Source organism: Grampus griseus, assembly GCF_964374135.1.
Source record: "Grampus griseus genome assembly, chromosome: 5".
In the NCBI taxonomy this organism is placed as follows: Eukaryota; Metazoa; Chordata; class Mammalia; order Artiodactyla; family Delphinidae; genus Grampus; species Grampus griseus.
In genome coordinates, this window is record NC_138998.1 from 33,242,362 (window position 1) to 33,260,485 (window position 18,124).

At 39.9% G+C, this 18,124-nt stretch overlaps 1 protein-coding gene across 1 annotated transcript in view; it reads right to left on the reverse strand.

Annotated features, from left to right (window-relative positions):
• The window catches only part of TMEM108 (transmembrane protein 108), a 370,861-nt gene that overhangs the window by 145,081 nt on the left and 207,656 nt on the right, over positions 1 to 18,124 (reverse strand). The window contains exon 3 of the mRNA XM_082655535.1: positions 9,052 to 9,137. Coding sequence (XP_082511661.1) covers positions 9,052 to 9,091 — 40 coding nt within the window. The 5' untranslated portion in view covers positions 9,092 to 9,137. The remainder of the gene's footprint in view (positions 1 to 9,051; positions 9,138 to 18,124) is intronic.

Below are 18,124 nucleotides of genomic sequence, written 5' to 3' on the forward strand. Positions count from 1 at the left end.
GCTGGCAAAGGCAATGTGGCTTAGGCTTGGGGAGCTTCTTGGATTCTAGCCTAAAGAATCTCCAGTGTCCATCACATTTGTAAAGGCAATGATTAAACTGTTCAGAAAACGTCCACTGAAGATTTATTACAAGCCAACATGAATCTGCTGGGAAAAAAATCCCTTTTCTTCATTTAAAGAGTTAACATTTAAATTTGCATAAGTCAACAGCTCTATGTGTAAGCATGACTTCCCTCACCTACGTTCCTGCCAACTATGTAATGGAATACACTCGAAAGTCATAAAATTGAGTTTCTTTAAAATATTTTATTCCTCAGTCTTCACTGACATTGCTTACAATGAGAATGCCTTACTAATGTTTGATTATTCTGCATAAGAGAGTTGTTGACTTAATGCAAATTTAAAAATCACAACTTAGGGCTTCCCTGGTGGTGCAGTGGTTGAGAGTCCGCCTGCCGATGCAAGGGACACGGGTTCGTGCCCTGGTGTGGGAGGATCCCACATGCCGCGGAGCGGCTGGGCCCGGGAGCCATGGCCGCTGAGCCTGCACATCCGGAGCCTGTGCTCCGCAACGGGAGAGGCCACAACAGTGAGAGGCCCGCGTACCGCAAAAAAAAAAAAAAAAAAAAAAATCACAACTTAAAATGTGAAAGACATTAAATCAACATGACACCTTTAAGGGCCCAGTATGCACAGACTTCCTGGGTTAATGTCACACTTCAAAGTGTTACCTCCTCAATTTTCTGTGTGAATGACTTAACCTTCAGAACCAAAGAGACCTGTTCTCCCTAAGAGAACAGATGCATATTTTTGCATAATAAAAGAAAATCCAGCCTCAAATTCTTTTTTTTTTTTTTTTTTTTTTTTTTTGCGGTATGCGGGCCTCTCACTGTTGTGGCCTCTCCCATTGCAGAGCACAGGCTCCGGACGCGCAGGCTCAGCGGCCATGGCTCACGGGCCCAGCCGCTCTGCGGCATGTGGGATCTTCCCGGACTGGGGCACGAACCCGTGTCTCCTGCATCGGCAGGCGGACTCTCAACCACTGTGCCACCAGGGAAGCCCTTGTGCCTTTCTTAAAACAGAGTAAAAATTAACTTCCAGTGTATCCTGAGGAGTAACTGAAATGTCAAGTTCTAACAGTTCCTAACCCTGCAACACTGTGATTCTCCTGGTTCTCTTCCTGACATCTTCTCTCCTCCTCTTCCTTCCCAACTGACCCTGATTTTGTTCCAAGATCCATTTCACCACTAGGCAGTTCAAGTGATGCAGGGAAGCTGAAAGCATCTTTGGCTCCAGGACAGACCTTCTTTAGTCTAAGACAGTGATTCTCAAAGTGTGGTCCCTGGACCAAAGCTTCAGCATCACTGAAAATTTAGAAATACAAATTATCGTCCCCATCCCAGATCTACTGAATCAGAAATTCCAGGCACAGATAGCCCAGCAATCTGTATTTAAACAAACCTTCTAGGTGATTCTGTTGCATGGTTATCACTGCTATAAGCCAGTGATTCTCAACCCTGCTTGCACATTAGAATCACCTGATGCCCAGGCCCCACGCTCCCTACCCCCTCTTCCAAAGATTCTAATTGATCTGCGGGGGGTCTGGACAAGTGGATTTGTTAAAAGCTCTCCAGGTGATTCTAATGTACATCAAGGTTTGCGAAACAACGATGAAAGCCAATCAGAGTAATCCAGTCTAAAATACTGAATTGCAGTTCGGATGAAATGGATGCCTCCCATTTCCATAATGCTGACTGGAGACCAAACATGTCATTACCATGATTATAGCCACTGGTGGTAGCACTTTGCTGTTTGCTACTAAATGGAGCATGCTCTTTTACTTTCATGGCCTCCGGAGTGATAGATTTGCAAGAGGTGGAGGACAGACAGTCCAACAGCTGTTTGGCAGTGGAGGCATGCTCAATTGGCATGTTTTGTATGGAAAGAGGTGAAAATCATTTAGATAAGAATTCGTGGCAAACCAGGATTTGAACCCAAGTAGTCTTAATCCAGAATCTGAGCTCTTAACTGTGGCTGCCACAGTGTCACTCCACATGGAGGTTATGGCCAGGCACCTTCAGTGAGAGAGGGAAGCGCCTTCAATGGTGGTGGAGGAAATGAAAATTCTTCATTTCATATGCAAACATAATGCAATATCTTTATAACTGCCTATAACATTGGAAAGAGCTTACATTTCTGGATTTAGTTCTTGTTTGGACATAAATTCTATGTCAGTTATGATTCATACCACCTCTCCCTCCTTAATTTCAGGGAAAACTTCCTCTCACTTCTCAGGAAAAACAAACCATGAAGACAGCGGTTCTCAAATATTTTGGTCTCATGACCTCTTTATACTCTTAAAAATTGAGGACCACAAAGAGCCTTTGTTTATATGGGTTATATCTACTAATATTTACTATCCTAAAAGTTAAAGCTGAGAAACAAAAAAATTAATCCATTAAAATAACAATAAACTCATTACATGTTAACAAATAACGTTTTAAATAAAATATAACCATAATTTCTAAAACAAAAATATAGTGAGAAGGGTGTCATTGTTTTAATATTTGTAAATCTCTTTAATATCTGGCTTATGAAAGACAGCTAGCTGGATCTCACATCACCTTCTGCATTCAATCTGTTGCAATATAGTTGAAGGCTATAAACCATAAAGATAACGCAGTCGGAACTTCCCTGGTGGTGCAGTGGTTAAGAATCCGCCTGCTAATGCAGGGGACATGGGTTCGAGTCCTAGTCCGGGAAGTTCCCACATGTTGCGGAGCAACTAAGTCCGCGTGCCACAACTACTGAACCCCGCACGCCTAGAGCCTGTGCTCTGCAACAGGAGAAACCACTGCAATAAGAAGCCTGCGCACTGCAACGAAGAGTAGCCCCCGCTCGCCGCAACTAGAGAAAGCCCGCCTGCAGCAACGAAGAACCAACACAGCCAAAAATCAAAATAAATAAATTAATTTTAAAAAATACACCTCTTTGTCACAAAGCGATAAAGAGGCATGGACATATATACACTACCAAACGTAAGGTAGATAGCTAGTGGGAAGCAGCCGCATAGCACAGGGAGATCAGCTCGGTGCTTTGTGACCGCCTGGAGGGGTGGGATAGGGAGGGTGGGAGGGAGGGAGACGCAAGCGGGAAGAGATATGGGAATATGTGTATATATATAACTGATTCATTTTGTTGTGAAGCTGAAACTAACATACCATTGTAAAGCAATTATACTCCAATAAAGATGTTAAAAAAAAATACACCTCTTAAAAAAAAAAAAAAGATAATGTAGTTGGAAAAGGAGAGCCTCACAGACTTCCTGAAAAGGTCTCAGGGATCCTGAGAGGTTCTTGGACCACACTAGGAGAACTGTTGTTCCTGGTAATGCAAAGCCATTGAAAGATCATCATCAGAGGACAAGCTGCTATTCTGTGGCAATGTTAGGGTGAAGTAGAAGGAGGAGGACTGAGATTAGGGCAGCAAGAAGGAAAACTATTAAAAGGGTTCAGGCAAGACCACAGGAAGCCCTTCACTGAACAGAGACAATGTGGATGCAGAGAAATGTATTCACAACAAGTTAGAGTCCATGGGAGCTGGTATCCAACTGCATCCAGGTTGAAACAGAGAACAAATCGAGATGACTTTAGCTATTCAGGGATGGAAATCCAGGAGGATGGTGATGATAAGGGTATAAATAGGGCATAATAAGATCATTTCTGGTTTAAGTTGGCCAAAGAGGCAAGAGATAAGCCAGAAAGAGAAATGAAGATTCAAGACCATTGACTCAAGGAGATTCAGAGAAATGGACAGGCCCTGGGAAACTTATCTGTTTAAACTGCTATACTCGATATGGTTTAAAATGACACCAACACAGCATTTGCCTTGAGAAGGTAAAATTAATTTCTTTAAAAATGCAAATATCCCTGAAAGTTATGGAGAAGCTCCCTAGCCAATGAAGCATACCTTGGCATTAATTAATTTAGATTGCTTTCTACCCTAATGAATACATGAGAACTTCAGATCACAGACCAGAGTAGGGTAGCTGGTCTGGGTAGGTACCATGGTGGGACTCTGGGTCTACTATGGGATAAGGATAAGCATGGAGGAAAAAGAGAGGGAAAATGTTAATCCCCTGTGGAAGACATTACTATGTGGATATTTCTAGTTTAAGAAGTGCCTGGAGGGACGAATAAAGTCACTGGGTAGCTGGTTGGCAAAAAGTGCTAGTTAGAGCTAAAAAAGCACCAAAGACATTTTGCTCACTGTAAAGTATTTTTAGGGGCTTCTGCCCAGTTCCAGAGATCAGATGAGAGGCAGATCATCCCATTAGAAATGAACTCCATTCTCAACCAGCTTCTCATTATGCCTGAAAGAATCTAGAGAGTTGAGTAATATGGATCTTGGGGTGTGTGTGCATAATTCAAGTCTGAGACAGATGCAATCCCCATGGGCCAGGTAAAGAGGGCAAAAAAGGTGATATCTTTTACCTTCTAAATTCTACAGGTTAGGGGCCCAAATCTACAGCAGGAGTTCTCTTTCTCTTCCACCTTCTGAGTAACAGGGACCCATGAACAGCTCTCTGGATTGAGCAAAGGATTACTTTTTGTATGGTCACCACAGTTCAGTATATTCTGAGGATGCAAGAACAAGAAAGATGTACCAATAATACAGAGTATGAATTAAGAATACAGATGCCTGGGTGTAGAGCAAATGCTTAACTTACTAAACATAATTGCTCCTTAACTCTGAGTAAGTATGCAAACAACTTTGACTTAATTAGATATTAGTATATAAAAACTTATGTTCATGAGCTCAAAAGGATTGTCTTGGTCTTCTTAAAAATGAAGTAACGCAACAAATTTCCAGTACACAGCACCCAGACAAAGACCAAATCTGTCAACTCAGGACTCAGCGCCTCTCCAGTAACGTCACGTTCTTCAGCATTTGTGATGATGTTCCTTATTTTCCATTATTACTTTTAAAACAAATTGTGACATGGCCTGGGAAAGGCAGCCTTGATTGTGTCAACTCCTTCCTCTGTAGAATGAGATCAATGATAATTAACGTCCTGCTTGCCTAATAAGGTTTGTAAGGATCAAATTCTGTAAAAATGTCATTGACAGACGAATGGATAAAGAAGATGTGGCACATATATACAATGGAATATTACTCAGCCATAAAAAGGAACAAAGTTGGGTCACTTGTAGAGACGTGGATGGACCTAGAGACTGTCATACAGAGTGAAGTAAGTCAGAAAGAGAAAAACAAATATCACATATTAATGCATATATGTGGAATCTAGAAAAATGGTGCAGATGAACTGGTTTGCAAGGCAGAAATAGAGACACAGATGTAGAGAACAAACGTATGTACACCAAGGGGGGAAGCGGGTGGTGGTGATGGTGGGATGAATTGGGAGATTGGGATTGACAATATATATACTAATATGTATAAAACCGATAACTAATAAGAACCTGCTATATAAAAAAATAAAATTCAAAAAAAAATTCTGTAAAAATGTTTTGTGAACCAAATGTCAGTTACAGCCGAGCTCCTAGAGAGGCTGTATCCTTCTCTTGCAGACAGGAAGGCCCAATAAGAGAACAGGCATTTACTGTAGTTCTTCTATATACCATGGTGGTCATATCCCATTTTATATATGAGGCACATGGAGATTAAGTAACTTACCTAACATAAACTACCGACTAAGTGGTAGGGATAGGATTTGAACACTGGTTGGCAGCTCAAAAACCCAGATATTCCTGGCACTAGCTTCACACCTACTTTATTACTTAGGTCTAAAAAGGAAAAACGAATGCAGCATTTGTTTTCTACATAATCATGAAGGTTCTCATCACCACCTTCATCCTCAGGCTCTTAGTCATTCCAAGGTATTGTTTAAAATGTGTTAAACCTTCCCAAAGGGCTAAAGCTGGCAGGATGAAATACTCAGTATTGCACTGTGGGATGAAGCCCAAGAAATAAAATAAAGGCAGAGACAGTCAGTTGTAATAAAAGTAAAATATTAAACCCTCAACTGCCCTGCCTGCCAAAGACTGCATCCCTCAAGCACACAAAAGCCTCAATGACTGGTGATTGTGATGTACTGACCCAGAAAGAGCTTGGATTTTTTTTCAGCCTTACCTGACATCACTAATAGGATGCAAACTTTGCCCATCCTGGGTTAGAACCACCCCTGTCTAGCCATAGGGGCCACACTGCTCATTTTTTCTGTGTGTGGTGGAGACACCAGGCAGGATAAAAAAAAAATGGACATGAACAAAGAGGTCCGAGAGACCTGGCTATGAATTCCAACCTCATCACTCACCACCTGGTCACCCTCGGCCGGTCCTTAACTCACTCATTGCTAACACTTCTTCATATTGGTGCACTTACCTCTGGAGTGAGTGAGATGGCACACGTGAGCTGATCAGCACAGGTCTGGGAACACAGTAGGCACTCCAGAGGGAGCAGTTTCTCTGATGAGCCTCATGGACTGGCTCATGTCCACTAGGAAGTGCTTGACTTTTTTTCTTGTTAAACAGATACTCTCTGGTAGACTAAAGATGATTACAAATTTCTACTACTCTTGCCTTTGAGAGGTGGAGTCCAATCCCTCTCCCCTTGGGTCAGGGTTGGTCTTAGTGACTTCTTCCGCCAATACAATGTGGCTGAAGTATTGTTCTGGGATTTCCAAGCCTAATTCTTAAGAAGCCTTGTAGGTTTTGCCCAGGCCTCAAAGCCGTGAGGTGCCATGTATAAAGTATGACCACCCTGAGGCCACTATTGCTGTGAGGAAGCCCCACTTTGTCCTGTGAAAAGGCCTGAGGGAAAAAAGCCCCAGCTCTTGGAGTTATTCCAGCCCAGATCCCAGCCACTGTGGAGCAGAGAGTCTGCCAACCCCGATCAAACTGCAGATACATGAGCAAAATAAATGATTGTTGTTGTTTTAAGCTACAAAGTTTTGGGGTGATTTGTTATGCAACAAAAGATAACCAGAACACTCTGTCCCCCCTCCAAATTAAAATCAGTTTGCTGAGTCACATAAAGTAACATAATAAGTTTATGTTGACTCTATAGTTCTCAAGTCAGTTTTAGACACTGAAAAACCATTCTGTTTGTGGACAATGTTAATCCAGGCATAAGTGAACAATTGGCTGACCAATGACATATATGGTATTGTTTGTGTATGTATGCCAGAGTTTAAGTTATCTAGGACTTTACTAAATATCTAACTCATCTCATGAAAAAAAATGCTATAAATAACAGCCTGTCATCTCAGATGAACTTATGAAAACCACTCTCTGAAGTCAGACTAATTGATCTATTGTCCAAGTGCTTCACCCTTTCAGCTGTGTACAAAGCTGGGCTCCAGCCCACAATCAGCTACCTAGTAATCAGTGTGGTTTATTGAAGGCCACTACCTACCTCCTAATTTGGGTTGCTTGCGTTTCTAGGCAAGCTTGCAAACAATGAAAAGTGTTAAGACAAGGTTAGTTTCTGCAGCTATCCAGATAGTGTTTGAGGAAAATCTCTTCAGCTTTCCAATATGTTGGACCTGGGAGGATGGGCACTTGTTATAGAATAAGACTGGACTCTAAACCACAGAATACTTCTCTGATGCCTTTCAGATAATATATGACCTTATAACATGCACACTCTGGGGCATACAATCAGCACAGGTGAATTCAACAAACATCCTGCTGCCTTCTAAATCTACTATGCTCTTTTTCGTTTCTTGTTTCTTTTGCCTGTAAAACCTGCCTTGCCTTCTTGAGGGTGTATCTGTGTGAGTGAGTGAGTGTGTGTGTGTGTGTGTGTGTGTGTGTGTGTGTGTAAAATCCTATTTATCCTTCAAATGTTCCCTATCCCATCAAGGCAGAATTAATCATTTCTTGATGACACTGCTTCTTCAATCCGTAAAGCCTTTTCTCTAACAAGCAAGCTTATCATTAAAAAACAAAAAAAAAAAGGTAACAAACCCTACAGAATACATGGAGAAAGCATATGAGAGAGTCCCTATAACTCTTGGCGATGTTCCATCAGGCTGAAATCAGGCTGACGTGATCTGTGTTTCAGGGATTAGAATTCAATAGCAAAAATGAGTCAATTAAAACACCCAAACAGAATGCTGTCTGTAGATAAAGTGCTTTGCACTGGGGGCACAACATAACAAGAATTGCTAAATTCTAAGGGCTGACTGGTGATTTGCATCTCAATCTATTTTCATGTTATTTCCTTGGCAAAAGTTAACAAGGAGCCACTCAGCCTAGGAAAGATAGGTCCTCTACCTCAGCAAGAATTAGACAAGCATGGTGAATTTCAAGTTTTCCCAACTCAATGCCTTTGGTTTGACCCGGAGTGAGCAACGTCTGTTGTCCCAAATGTGTCAATCTGAACATCAAACCCACCAACTGGTACTGGATTTTACATTCATTCAGTGACAATCCAATCCCAAAGACTACACACTCCCTATATGGCAACTGGCACTTCGTGGCACAATACGCAAAACACAACAACCTGCAGAGAAAATCAGGATCGAACACTTCATTCTACCACCGAACCTAAACAAACCACATTTTCACCACTCATTATCTAAGAACACGCAAAACTATGCAAAACATTCCAAGTCAAAGGCTGTACAGTCACTGAATGGTAATAGGTTATATGTGACTAAATCCCACAGCCTACCATTCCCTCTTCATGAGGAGCCCAGAGGGGATTATACCGGAACCCCCTTCATTCTGCCACAAAACCAAGAGTAATAACGTTGTTGACACTCATTTTCAAATTGACTGTGCTTAACATGCCAATTTAGAATTATCATAACGAAGTCTACAGTAATTATGTACAGTAACTGAAGCCCAAGGCAATAGAATGACTTAATGCTTGATATTTCAAGTACCTAGATGAAGCAGAGGGAAAATGTATTGTCCTTCACTGACCAAACCCTGGTCTTCCTCCAGAAGGTGTGTAAGTTTCTGGCACTGGGCAAACAATAACATTGATCTATTCTAGGAAAGAAGAAATGTGACATCAACTTACTTAACAGTTGGCAATAGAGGGCCTGTAAACTTCTCTTCATGGTATCATCTGGTCCTGCTTGTCCTCCAGTTTATTCATGATTCTGTCTAGGAAATTGGGAGAAGAAAATTGTTACATCTGGGAAACAGAATTCAAGTCAAGAATCAGAAAGAACTCCACTCAATATGATCCTGGTTGTAAAGCCCAAAATACCTGATTTGAAGAGAAAAATTCTTGGAGTGAATATACCATAGTACAGTCTATGTTATAAAACTACCAATTAATCAATTAGATTCTGAAACTACATACACCACTCATATGGGCAACTAGAGGGTGAGAATCTGGCTTTGGAACTTTTGAGGACTTCCAATTCTTCTCCCCTGCATCTCTAGTCTTGAAACAGGAGAAACAAGAAATTTCTAATCTCAGTTGTGTTATTGTGCTCATCAAACAAAACACCCCAAAAGCATCACCAATTTGAAACTGTATTATATTTAATAACTTTTCTATTATTTTCTGATTATAAAAGATACCTCCAGTGAAGAACATCTAAACAAAATATAGATAAGGGTGTACAAGAAACTACAAACTACCTATCTCTGCAGCCTTTCATGTGTACACTTCTACTGGTCTGCTTTGCTTTATGTATTATACATTCTAATTTTTCTCCCTAGCAGTGGTGACATCTTCCTGTGCTGTTACTGTACTTTACTACTTTTTTTCTTTTCTTTTTTTTTTTTTTTGGCCACGCCGCTCGGCTTGCGGGATCTTAGTTCCCTGAACCCAGGCCCTCAGCAGTGAAAGAGCAGAGTCCTAAGCATGAGACCACCAGGGAATTCCCACCTTACAACTTTATTTTAAATGGTACACAGTATTTTTTCAAGATAAAGTCCTAGAAATGGAATCACAAGGACACAATCTAAGGCTTCTGAAATATATTGCCAAATTGCCCTTCATCAATATCATATTATGAAAATCTCCATTAGACTGCAACCTACCCAATGATGGAAATTTGTATTTTCTTTCCATCTTTGCCAAGAAAATAAGCACATATTCCATCTCATTACTTTAATTTGCATTTTATAGGTTTATTAGTCATTTGTCTTTTTAAAGTTTTAAATTCACATTTGACAGAGTATTTCGTCACACTCCTGAACCTTCTCCTAGGCCTATCTGTGAACTTCCTTGTAAAACCTGGTGAAAGCAGCTCTTTTGCCCCTTTTCTGTTCACCCACTTCTGTTCCCGTTTTAACCTTAAAAGAACCTAATTACAGGAATGAGATCATTAGGCAATTTAACCTAACTCCTGACTTAACGCTCTCCTGAATGCATACCATGTCTTGTTTAACCTGCTGATTCTTTTCCTAGACAAAAAGAAGAGTGAAGAATGAAGTAGTTATAGAATGACTAGCTCTCTACCCTCAACAGCCCCCTAAGGAAGAGTGCAGGCAGATCATGTAGGCAAGATAACATCTGAAGAGAAAGTCAGCCAGTCTGCACTCAGTGGGGAATGATACAGAACCCAACCTCCTGTCTCAATGATTCACTGAGAGTCTTCTCCCCATTTTTCCCTTTAAAAACTGTCATGGCTGAGCAGAATCTTTGGAGTTGGCCTCTGGACACGAGTCTGCCTTCTCCTCAGATTGCCAGCTTTTCTGCTTAAAGCACCTTTTCTTTGTGCTGACACTTGCCTCTCGAATTATTGGCTCTTGAGTGGCGAGCAGCCAAATCTGAGTTCCGTAACACTAGTTTTAGCAAGAACCCTGCTAAATCAGTTTAACCAGCACCCCCAAACCCTCAATATATAATCACCCTCAATATCTGGTAAGATTTTCTCTACCACCCCCAGGTGATGACAGCCTGGCCTGCCTTCAGCAACAACCCTGTTGGGCCAGTACAGCCAAGCCCCTGACCCCTGATGCTTCCTGTTAGTAGTTTTCCATCCACTGACCCCACACTGCTCCTTGGCTATGAATTCCCACTTGCCCATGCTTTGTTCAGAGTGGAGCCCAATCTCTCCCCCCACAGTAAAATCCCACTGCAGTGGTCCCTGCACCCATCCAGATGGTCCTGAATAAAGTATGCCTTGCCACCTTTAACAAGTGTCACTGAATATTTTTTAAAGACATTCTTTAATCATTCTCTATTGGCATGCTGGGTTTTTTTTCTTATGATACCCCAAGTGGAACTGATTTATCTTTAAATTTTTTCTGAGATATAATTAATGTATCATAAAATTCAGCCTTTAAGTATACAATTCAGTGGTTATTAGCACATTCAAAAGTTGTGCGACCGTCACCAGTACCTAATTCCAGAACATTTCATCACTCTAAAAAGAAATTCCCCTGTTTGTTAGCAGTTATTTCTCATTGTCCCCTCTCCCCACTCCCTGGCAACCACTAATCTACTATGGGTTCTCCTATTCTGTACATTTCACATAGATAGAATCATATAATACACGGCCTTTTGTGCCTGCCTCTTTCACTCAGCATAGTGTTTTTAAGGTTCATTCATGGTGTAAAGCATGCTGTTTTTTTTCTTATTTATTTATTGTAAGAACTATACACACACACAAACACACACATTATCATGGTTAGAAAGGCCTTCTTTACTTAATTTAGGATTACATAAATAGTTGCCTGTATTTTCTTCTGGTATTTTTTATTTCATTTAGATCCGTTTCTGGACTTTGTGTTATGTTTTACTTCTCTGTCTGCTCATTGTTTCATTAAACAATACGCGTTGTTTAAATTAAACTCTTGGTAGAATTAGTCCTCCATCATTACTCTTCTTTTTAAGATTTACCTTGTTCTTTGAGCTTGTTTTTCCCCCCAAATTAACTTTAAGATAATTTTTTTTTTTGCAGTATGCGGGCCTCTCACTGTTGTGGCCTCTCCCCTTGCGGAGCACAGGCTCCGGACGCGCAGGCTCAGCGGCCATGGCTTACGGGCCCAGCCGCTCCGCGGCACGTGGGATCTTCCCGGACCGGGGCACGAACCCGTGTTCCCTGCATCGGCAGGCAGACTCTCAACCACTGCGCCACCAGGGAAGCCCAACTTTAAGATAATTTTATTAAACTTCAGAAAAAATATCATTGGGATTATAGTTGGAATTATCTTCTACTTGCTTCATTAATTTGGGAGAGACCTGATCTCTTCAAAATCCAAGTGTGGTGAGGAAAAAAATAATCTTTAAATATGGTTGCTCTGGAGATCAGAAGAATTCCTTTTGGAGGAAGAGAAGTGCTCTTGTTTTGGGGGATGGGGTAGGGAGTTGGGGAACCATAGCTCAATGACTTCTTTGGTTAGGCAAATTAAAGCTCCCCTCCTCCAAACCCCAATGTGAACTAGCAGAGTAGGAAGGAGAAAAAGAGAGAGTTAAATTTCTCTCCATTATAATACAAGAGGAGGTTTGAGTTCCAAAAGGCTAGGAAAGAGGGATTAAGTAGTCTAGAAATCTGAGAGGCTGAGGAGATGATACACAAGAGAGGCTGAGAGACTGAAGAGGCAGTTCCAAAAGACAGCAGCAGGTGGGACCCAAGAATAAACTGAGAAATTCCCCGCAAACTTTAATAAGCATAATATTTAATTTTTCATTGCTTCTTGCTTCATGCTGTTTGTCGTCAGACACCACATCTGCCCTCCTTCTCTGCCCCACAACACTTATCCACCACTAAGACCCTCCAGAACCTCAGAAGTCTTGCACAAAACAGCCTTGTATTAATGGTGCTCAGCTGGGCAATGAAAGAGACTATGTTCTAAGACAAGGGTGACTGGAAATGTAGGTAGGAGCCAAAGGGGCCATAAGCCACGGTTGGTGGGCATCTACGGAGTGCTCAGGACCCAGTAAGCATGCAAAAAATGTGCCGTGAATAAACAAACGGATGAATGAATAAATGAATAATCAAGTAATAGGAGAGCAGAGAAATAGTTGTAGTTGATATTGATCCAGGGGGACATAAGCCCCTCAATCATCTGTGGAAATGTTTAGAGATTTTCAAGAAACTGTTAAACTTGCAATAATAGATGGAATAGAGCTATGTCATTCGCTTATCAAAGAAACACCTGAGCACATAAATCTGGGACAATTGAGATCATCTGGGTTACACAGGGCTATTCTAACTACAAGCACCATATGGTCTAGTATTTATTCAAAATTAATCTTTATTTAGGTAGTTCTGTGGAGTTCTGCAATGCTTTTCCTGCAAGTTCTATAGTCTTGTCGAGTTAATCCCTAGGCATCTTATACATGTATATATTTTTTGCTACAGCGATGGTATTTCTATTTCCATTATATTTTTTACTTGCCTCTATATGGAAATGACTGAGTTTTCTATATTCATTCTGTGACCTAACTGAACTCAGAGTTCTAATAATGGTTTCTCAGCTGAGTCTCATGGGTCAATTGCACTCCTTTGGCTAGATGGAGAGGTGCAGTGAGATTCTACCAAAAGCCTCTTTTTTCAACCATATAAGAGGAAACATTAATTGTATCTAGTCCCTCAGGGAAAAATTTAGGAGCTCCAAGGAAGACAACTAATTTCTGGGATGAAATCCTAAGAAAGTACAGAGTTTTATAGCCAAAGAGATGAAGAAAAGAAAAATGAGAGAGGAGGAGGATGAAAACACTTGGCCAAACATGCAGAGACAGCAGCACAGGTGGGGACCTTGCTGATTGTTAGCTCAGGGGAAATGAGAAGGTCCTTTTTTTTCCTTTAACATCTTTATTGGAATATAATTACTTTACAATGATGGGTTAGTTTCTGCTGTATAACAAAGTGAGTCAGCTATACAAATACATATACCCCCATATCCCCTCCCTCTTGCGAATCCCTCCCACCCTCCCTATCCCATTCCTCTAGGTGGTCACAAAGCACCAAGCTGATCTCCCTGTGCCATGCAGCTGCTTCCCACTAGCTATTTTATGTTTGGTAGTGTATATATGTCTGTGCCACTCTCTCACGTCGTCCCAGCTTAACCTTCCCTATCCTGGTATCCTCACGTCCATTCTCTACTTCTACATGTTTATTCCTGTCCTGCCCCTAGGTTCTACAGAACCACTTTTTTCTTTTTTTTAGATTCCATATATATGTGTTAGCATATGGTATTTGTTTTTCTCTTTCTGACTTACTTCACTCTGTATGACAGACTTAGGTCCATCCACCTCACTACAAATAACTCAATTTCATTTCTTTTTATGGCTGAGTAATATTCCATTGTATATATGGGCCACATCTTTATCCATTCATCTGCTGATGGACACTTAGGTTGCTTCCATGTCCTGGCTATTGTAAATAGTGTTGCAATGAACATTGTAGTACACGCCTCTTTTTGAATTATGGTTTTCTCAGAGTATATGCCCAGTAGTGGGATTGCTGGGTTGCAAGGTAGTTCTATTTTTAGTTTTTTAAGGAACCTCCATACTGTTCTCTATAGTGGCTGTATCAGTTTACATTCCCACTAACAGTGCAAGAGGGCTCCCTTTTCTCCACACTCTCTCCAGCATTTATAGTTTGTAGATGTTTTGACGATGGCCATTCTGACTGGTGTGAGGTGATACCTCGTAGTTTTGATTTGCATTTCTCTAATGATTAGTGATGTTGAGTATCCTTTCATGTGTTAGTTGGCAATCTGTTTAACTTCTTTGGAGAAATGTCTATTTAGGCCTTCTGCCCATTTTTGGATTGGGTTGTTTGATTTTTTGATATTGAGCTGCATGAGCTGCTTGTATATTTTGGAGATTAATCCTTTGTCAGTTGCTTCACTTGCAAATATTTTCTCCCATTCTGAGGGTTGTCTTTTTGTCTTGTTTATGGTTTCCTCTGCTGTGCAAAAGGTTTTAAGTTTCATTAGGTCCCATTTGTTTATTTTTGTTTTTATTCCCATTTCTCTAGGAGGTAGGTCAAAAAGGATCTTGCTGTGATTTATGTCATAGAGTGTTCTGCCTATGTTTTCCTCTAAGAGTTTGATAGTTTCTGCCTTACATTTAGGTCTTTAATCCATTTTGAGTTTGTTTTGCATACACTGTTAGGGAGTGTTCTAATTTCATTCTTTTACATGTAGCTGTCCAGTTTGCCCAGCACCACTTATTGAAGAGGCTGTCTTTTCTCCACTGTATATTCTTGCCTCCTTTATCAAAGTTAAGGTGACCATATGTGCGTGGGTTTATCTCTGGGCTTTATATCCTGTTCCACTGATCTATATTTCTGTTTTTGTGCCAGAACCATACTTTCTTGGTTACTATAGCTTTGTAGTATAGTCTGAAGTCAGGAAGCCTGATTCTTCCAGCTCCGTTTTTCTTTCTCAAGATTGCTTTGGCTATTTGGGGTCTTGTGCATTTCCATACAAATTGTGAAATTTTTTGTTCTAGTTGTGTGAAAAATGCCATTGGTAGTTTGATAGTTATTGTACTGAATCTGTAGATTGCTTTGGGTAGTAGAGTCATTTTCACAATGTTGATTTTTCCAATCCAAGACCATGGTATATCTCTCCATCTGTTTGTATCATCTTTAATTTCTTTCATCAGTGTCTTATAGTTTTCTGCATACAGGTCTTTTGTATCTCTAGGTAGGTTTATTCTTAGGTATTTTATTCCTTTTGTTGCAATGGTAAATGGGAGTGTTTCCTTAATTTCTCTTACAGATTTTTCATCATTAGTGTATAGGAATGCAAGAGATTTCTGTGCATTAATTTTGTATCCTGCAACTTTACCAAATTCATTGATTAGCTCTAGTAGTTTTCTGGTAGCATCTTTAGGATTCTCTATGTATACTATCATGTTATCTGCAAACAGTGACAGTTTTACTTCTTCTTTCCTGATTTGGATTCCTTTTATTTCTTCTTCTTCTCTGATTGCTGTGGCTAGAACTTCCAAAACTATGTTGGATAATAGTGATGAGAGTGGCAACCTTGTCTTGTTCCTGATCTTAGTGGAAATGGTTTCAGTTTTTCACCATTGAAGACGATGTTGGCTGTGGGTTTGTCATATATGGCTTTTTTTGTGTTGAGGTAAGTTCCTCTATGCCTACTTTCTGGAGGGTTTTTATCATAAATGGGTGTTGAATTTTGTCAAAAGCTTTTCCTGCATCTATTGAGATGAAAATATGCTTTTTATCCTTCAATTTATTAATATGGTTTAGCACATTGATTGATTTGCATATACTGAAGAATCCTTGCATTCCTGGAATAAATCCCACTTGATATGGTGTATGATCTTCTTAATGTGCTGTTGGATCCTGTTTGCTAGTACTTTGTTGAGGATTTTTGCATCTATGTTCATCAGTGATATTGGCCTGTATTTTTCTTTTTTTGTGACATCTTTGTCTGGTTTTGGTATCAGGGGATGGTGGGCCTCGTAGAATGAGTTTGGGAGTGTTCCTCCTTCTGCTATATTTTGGAAGAGTTTGAGAAGAATAGGTGTTAGCTCTTCCCTAAATGTTTGATAGAATTCACCTGTGAAGCCATCAGGTCGTGGGTTTTTGTTTGTTGGAAGATTTTAAATCACAGTTTCAATTTCAGTGCTTATGATTGGTCTGTTCATATTTTCTATTTCTTCCTGATTCAGTGTTGGCAGGTTGTGCACTTCTAAGAATTTGTCCATTTCTTCCAGGTTTTCCATTATATTGTCATATAGTTGCTTGTAGTAATCTCTCCTTTGTATTTCTGCAGCATCAGTTGTTACTTCTTTTTCTTTTCTAATTCTATTGATTTGAGTCTTTTCCCTTTTTTTCTTGATGATTCTGGCTAATGGTTTATCAATTTTGTTTATCTTCTCAAAGAACCAGCTTTTAGTTTTGTTGACCTTTGCTATTGTGTCCATTTCTTTTTTATTTATTTCTGCTCTGATCTTTATGATTTCTTTCCTTCTGCTAACTTTGGGTTTTAGTTTGTTGTTGTTCTTCTTTCTCTAATTGCGTTAGGTGGAAGTTTAGGTTGTTTATTTGAGATTTTTCTTGTTTGTTGAGGTAGGATCGTATTGCTATAAACTTCCCTCTTAGAACTGCTTTTGCTGCATCCTATAGGTTTTGGGTCATCATGTGTTCATTGTCATTTGTTTCTAAGTATTTTTTGATTTCCTGTTTGATTTCTTCAGTGATCTCTTGGTTATTTAGTAGTGTATTGTTTAGCCTCCATGTGTTTGTATTTTTTACAGTTTTTTTCCTGTAATTGATATCCAGTGTTATAGCGTTGTGGTCGGAAAAGATACTTGATATGATTTCCATTTTCTTAAATTTACCAAGGCTTGATTTGTGACCCAAGATATGATCTATCTTGGAGAATATTCCATAAGCACTTGAGAAGAAAGTGTATTCTGTTGTTTTTGGGTGGAATGACCTATCAATATCAATTAAGTCCATATTGTTTAACGTGTCATTTAAAGCTTGTGCTTCCTTATTTATTTTCATTTTTGATGATCTGTCCATTGGTGAAAGTGGGGTATTAAAGTCCCCTATTATTATCGTGTTACTGTTGATTTCCCCTTTTATGACTGTTAGCATTTGCCTTATGTATTGAGGTGCTCCTGTGTTGGATGTTTAAATATTTACAAGTGTTATATCTTCTTCTTGGATTGATCCCTTGATCATTATGTAGTGTCCTTCTTTGCCTCTTCTAATAGTCTTTAAAGTCTATTTTGTCTGATATGAGAATCACTACTCCAGCTTTCCATTTGCATGGGATATCTTTCTCAATCCCCTCACCTTCAGTCTGTATGTGTCCATAGGTCTGTAGTAGATCTCTTGTAGATAGCGTATATATGAGTCTTGTTTTTGTATCCATTCAGCCAGTCTATGTCTTTTGGTTGGAGCATTTAATCCATTTACATTTAAGGTCATTATCAATGTGTATGGTCCTATTACCATTTTCTTAATTGTTTTGGGTTTGTTATTGTGTGTGTTTTCCTTCTGTTATGTTTCCTGCCTAGAGAAGTTCCTTTAGCATTTGTTGTAAAGCTGGTTTGGTGGTGCTGAATTCTCTTAAACTTTGCTTGTCTGTAAAGGTTTTAATTTCTCCGTCGAACCTGAATGAGATCCTTGCTGGGTAGAGTAATCTTGGTTGTAGGTTTTTCCATTCCATTACTTTAACTATGTCCTGCC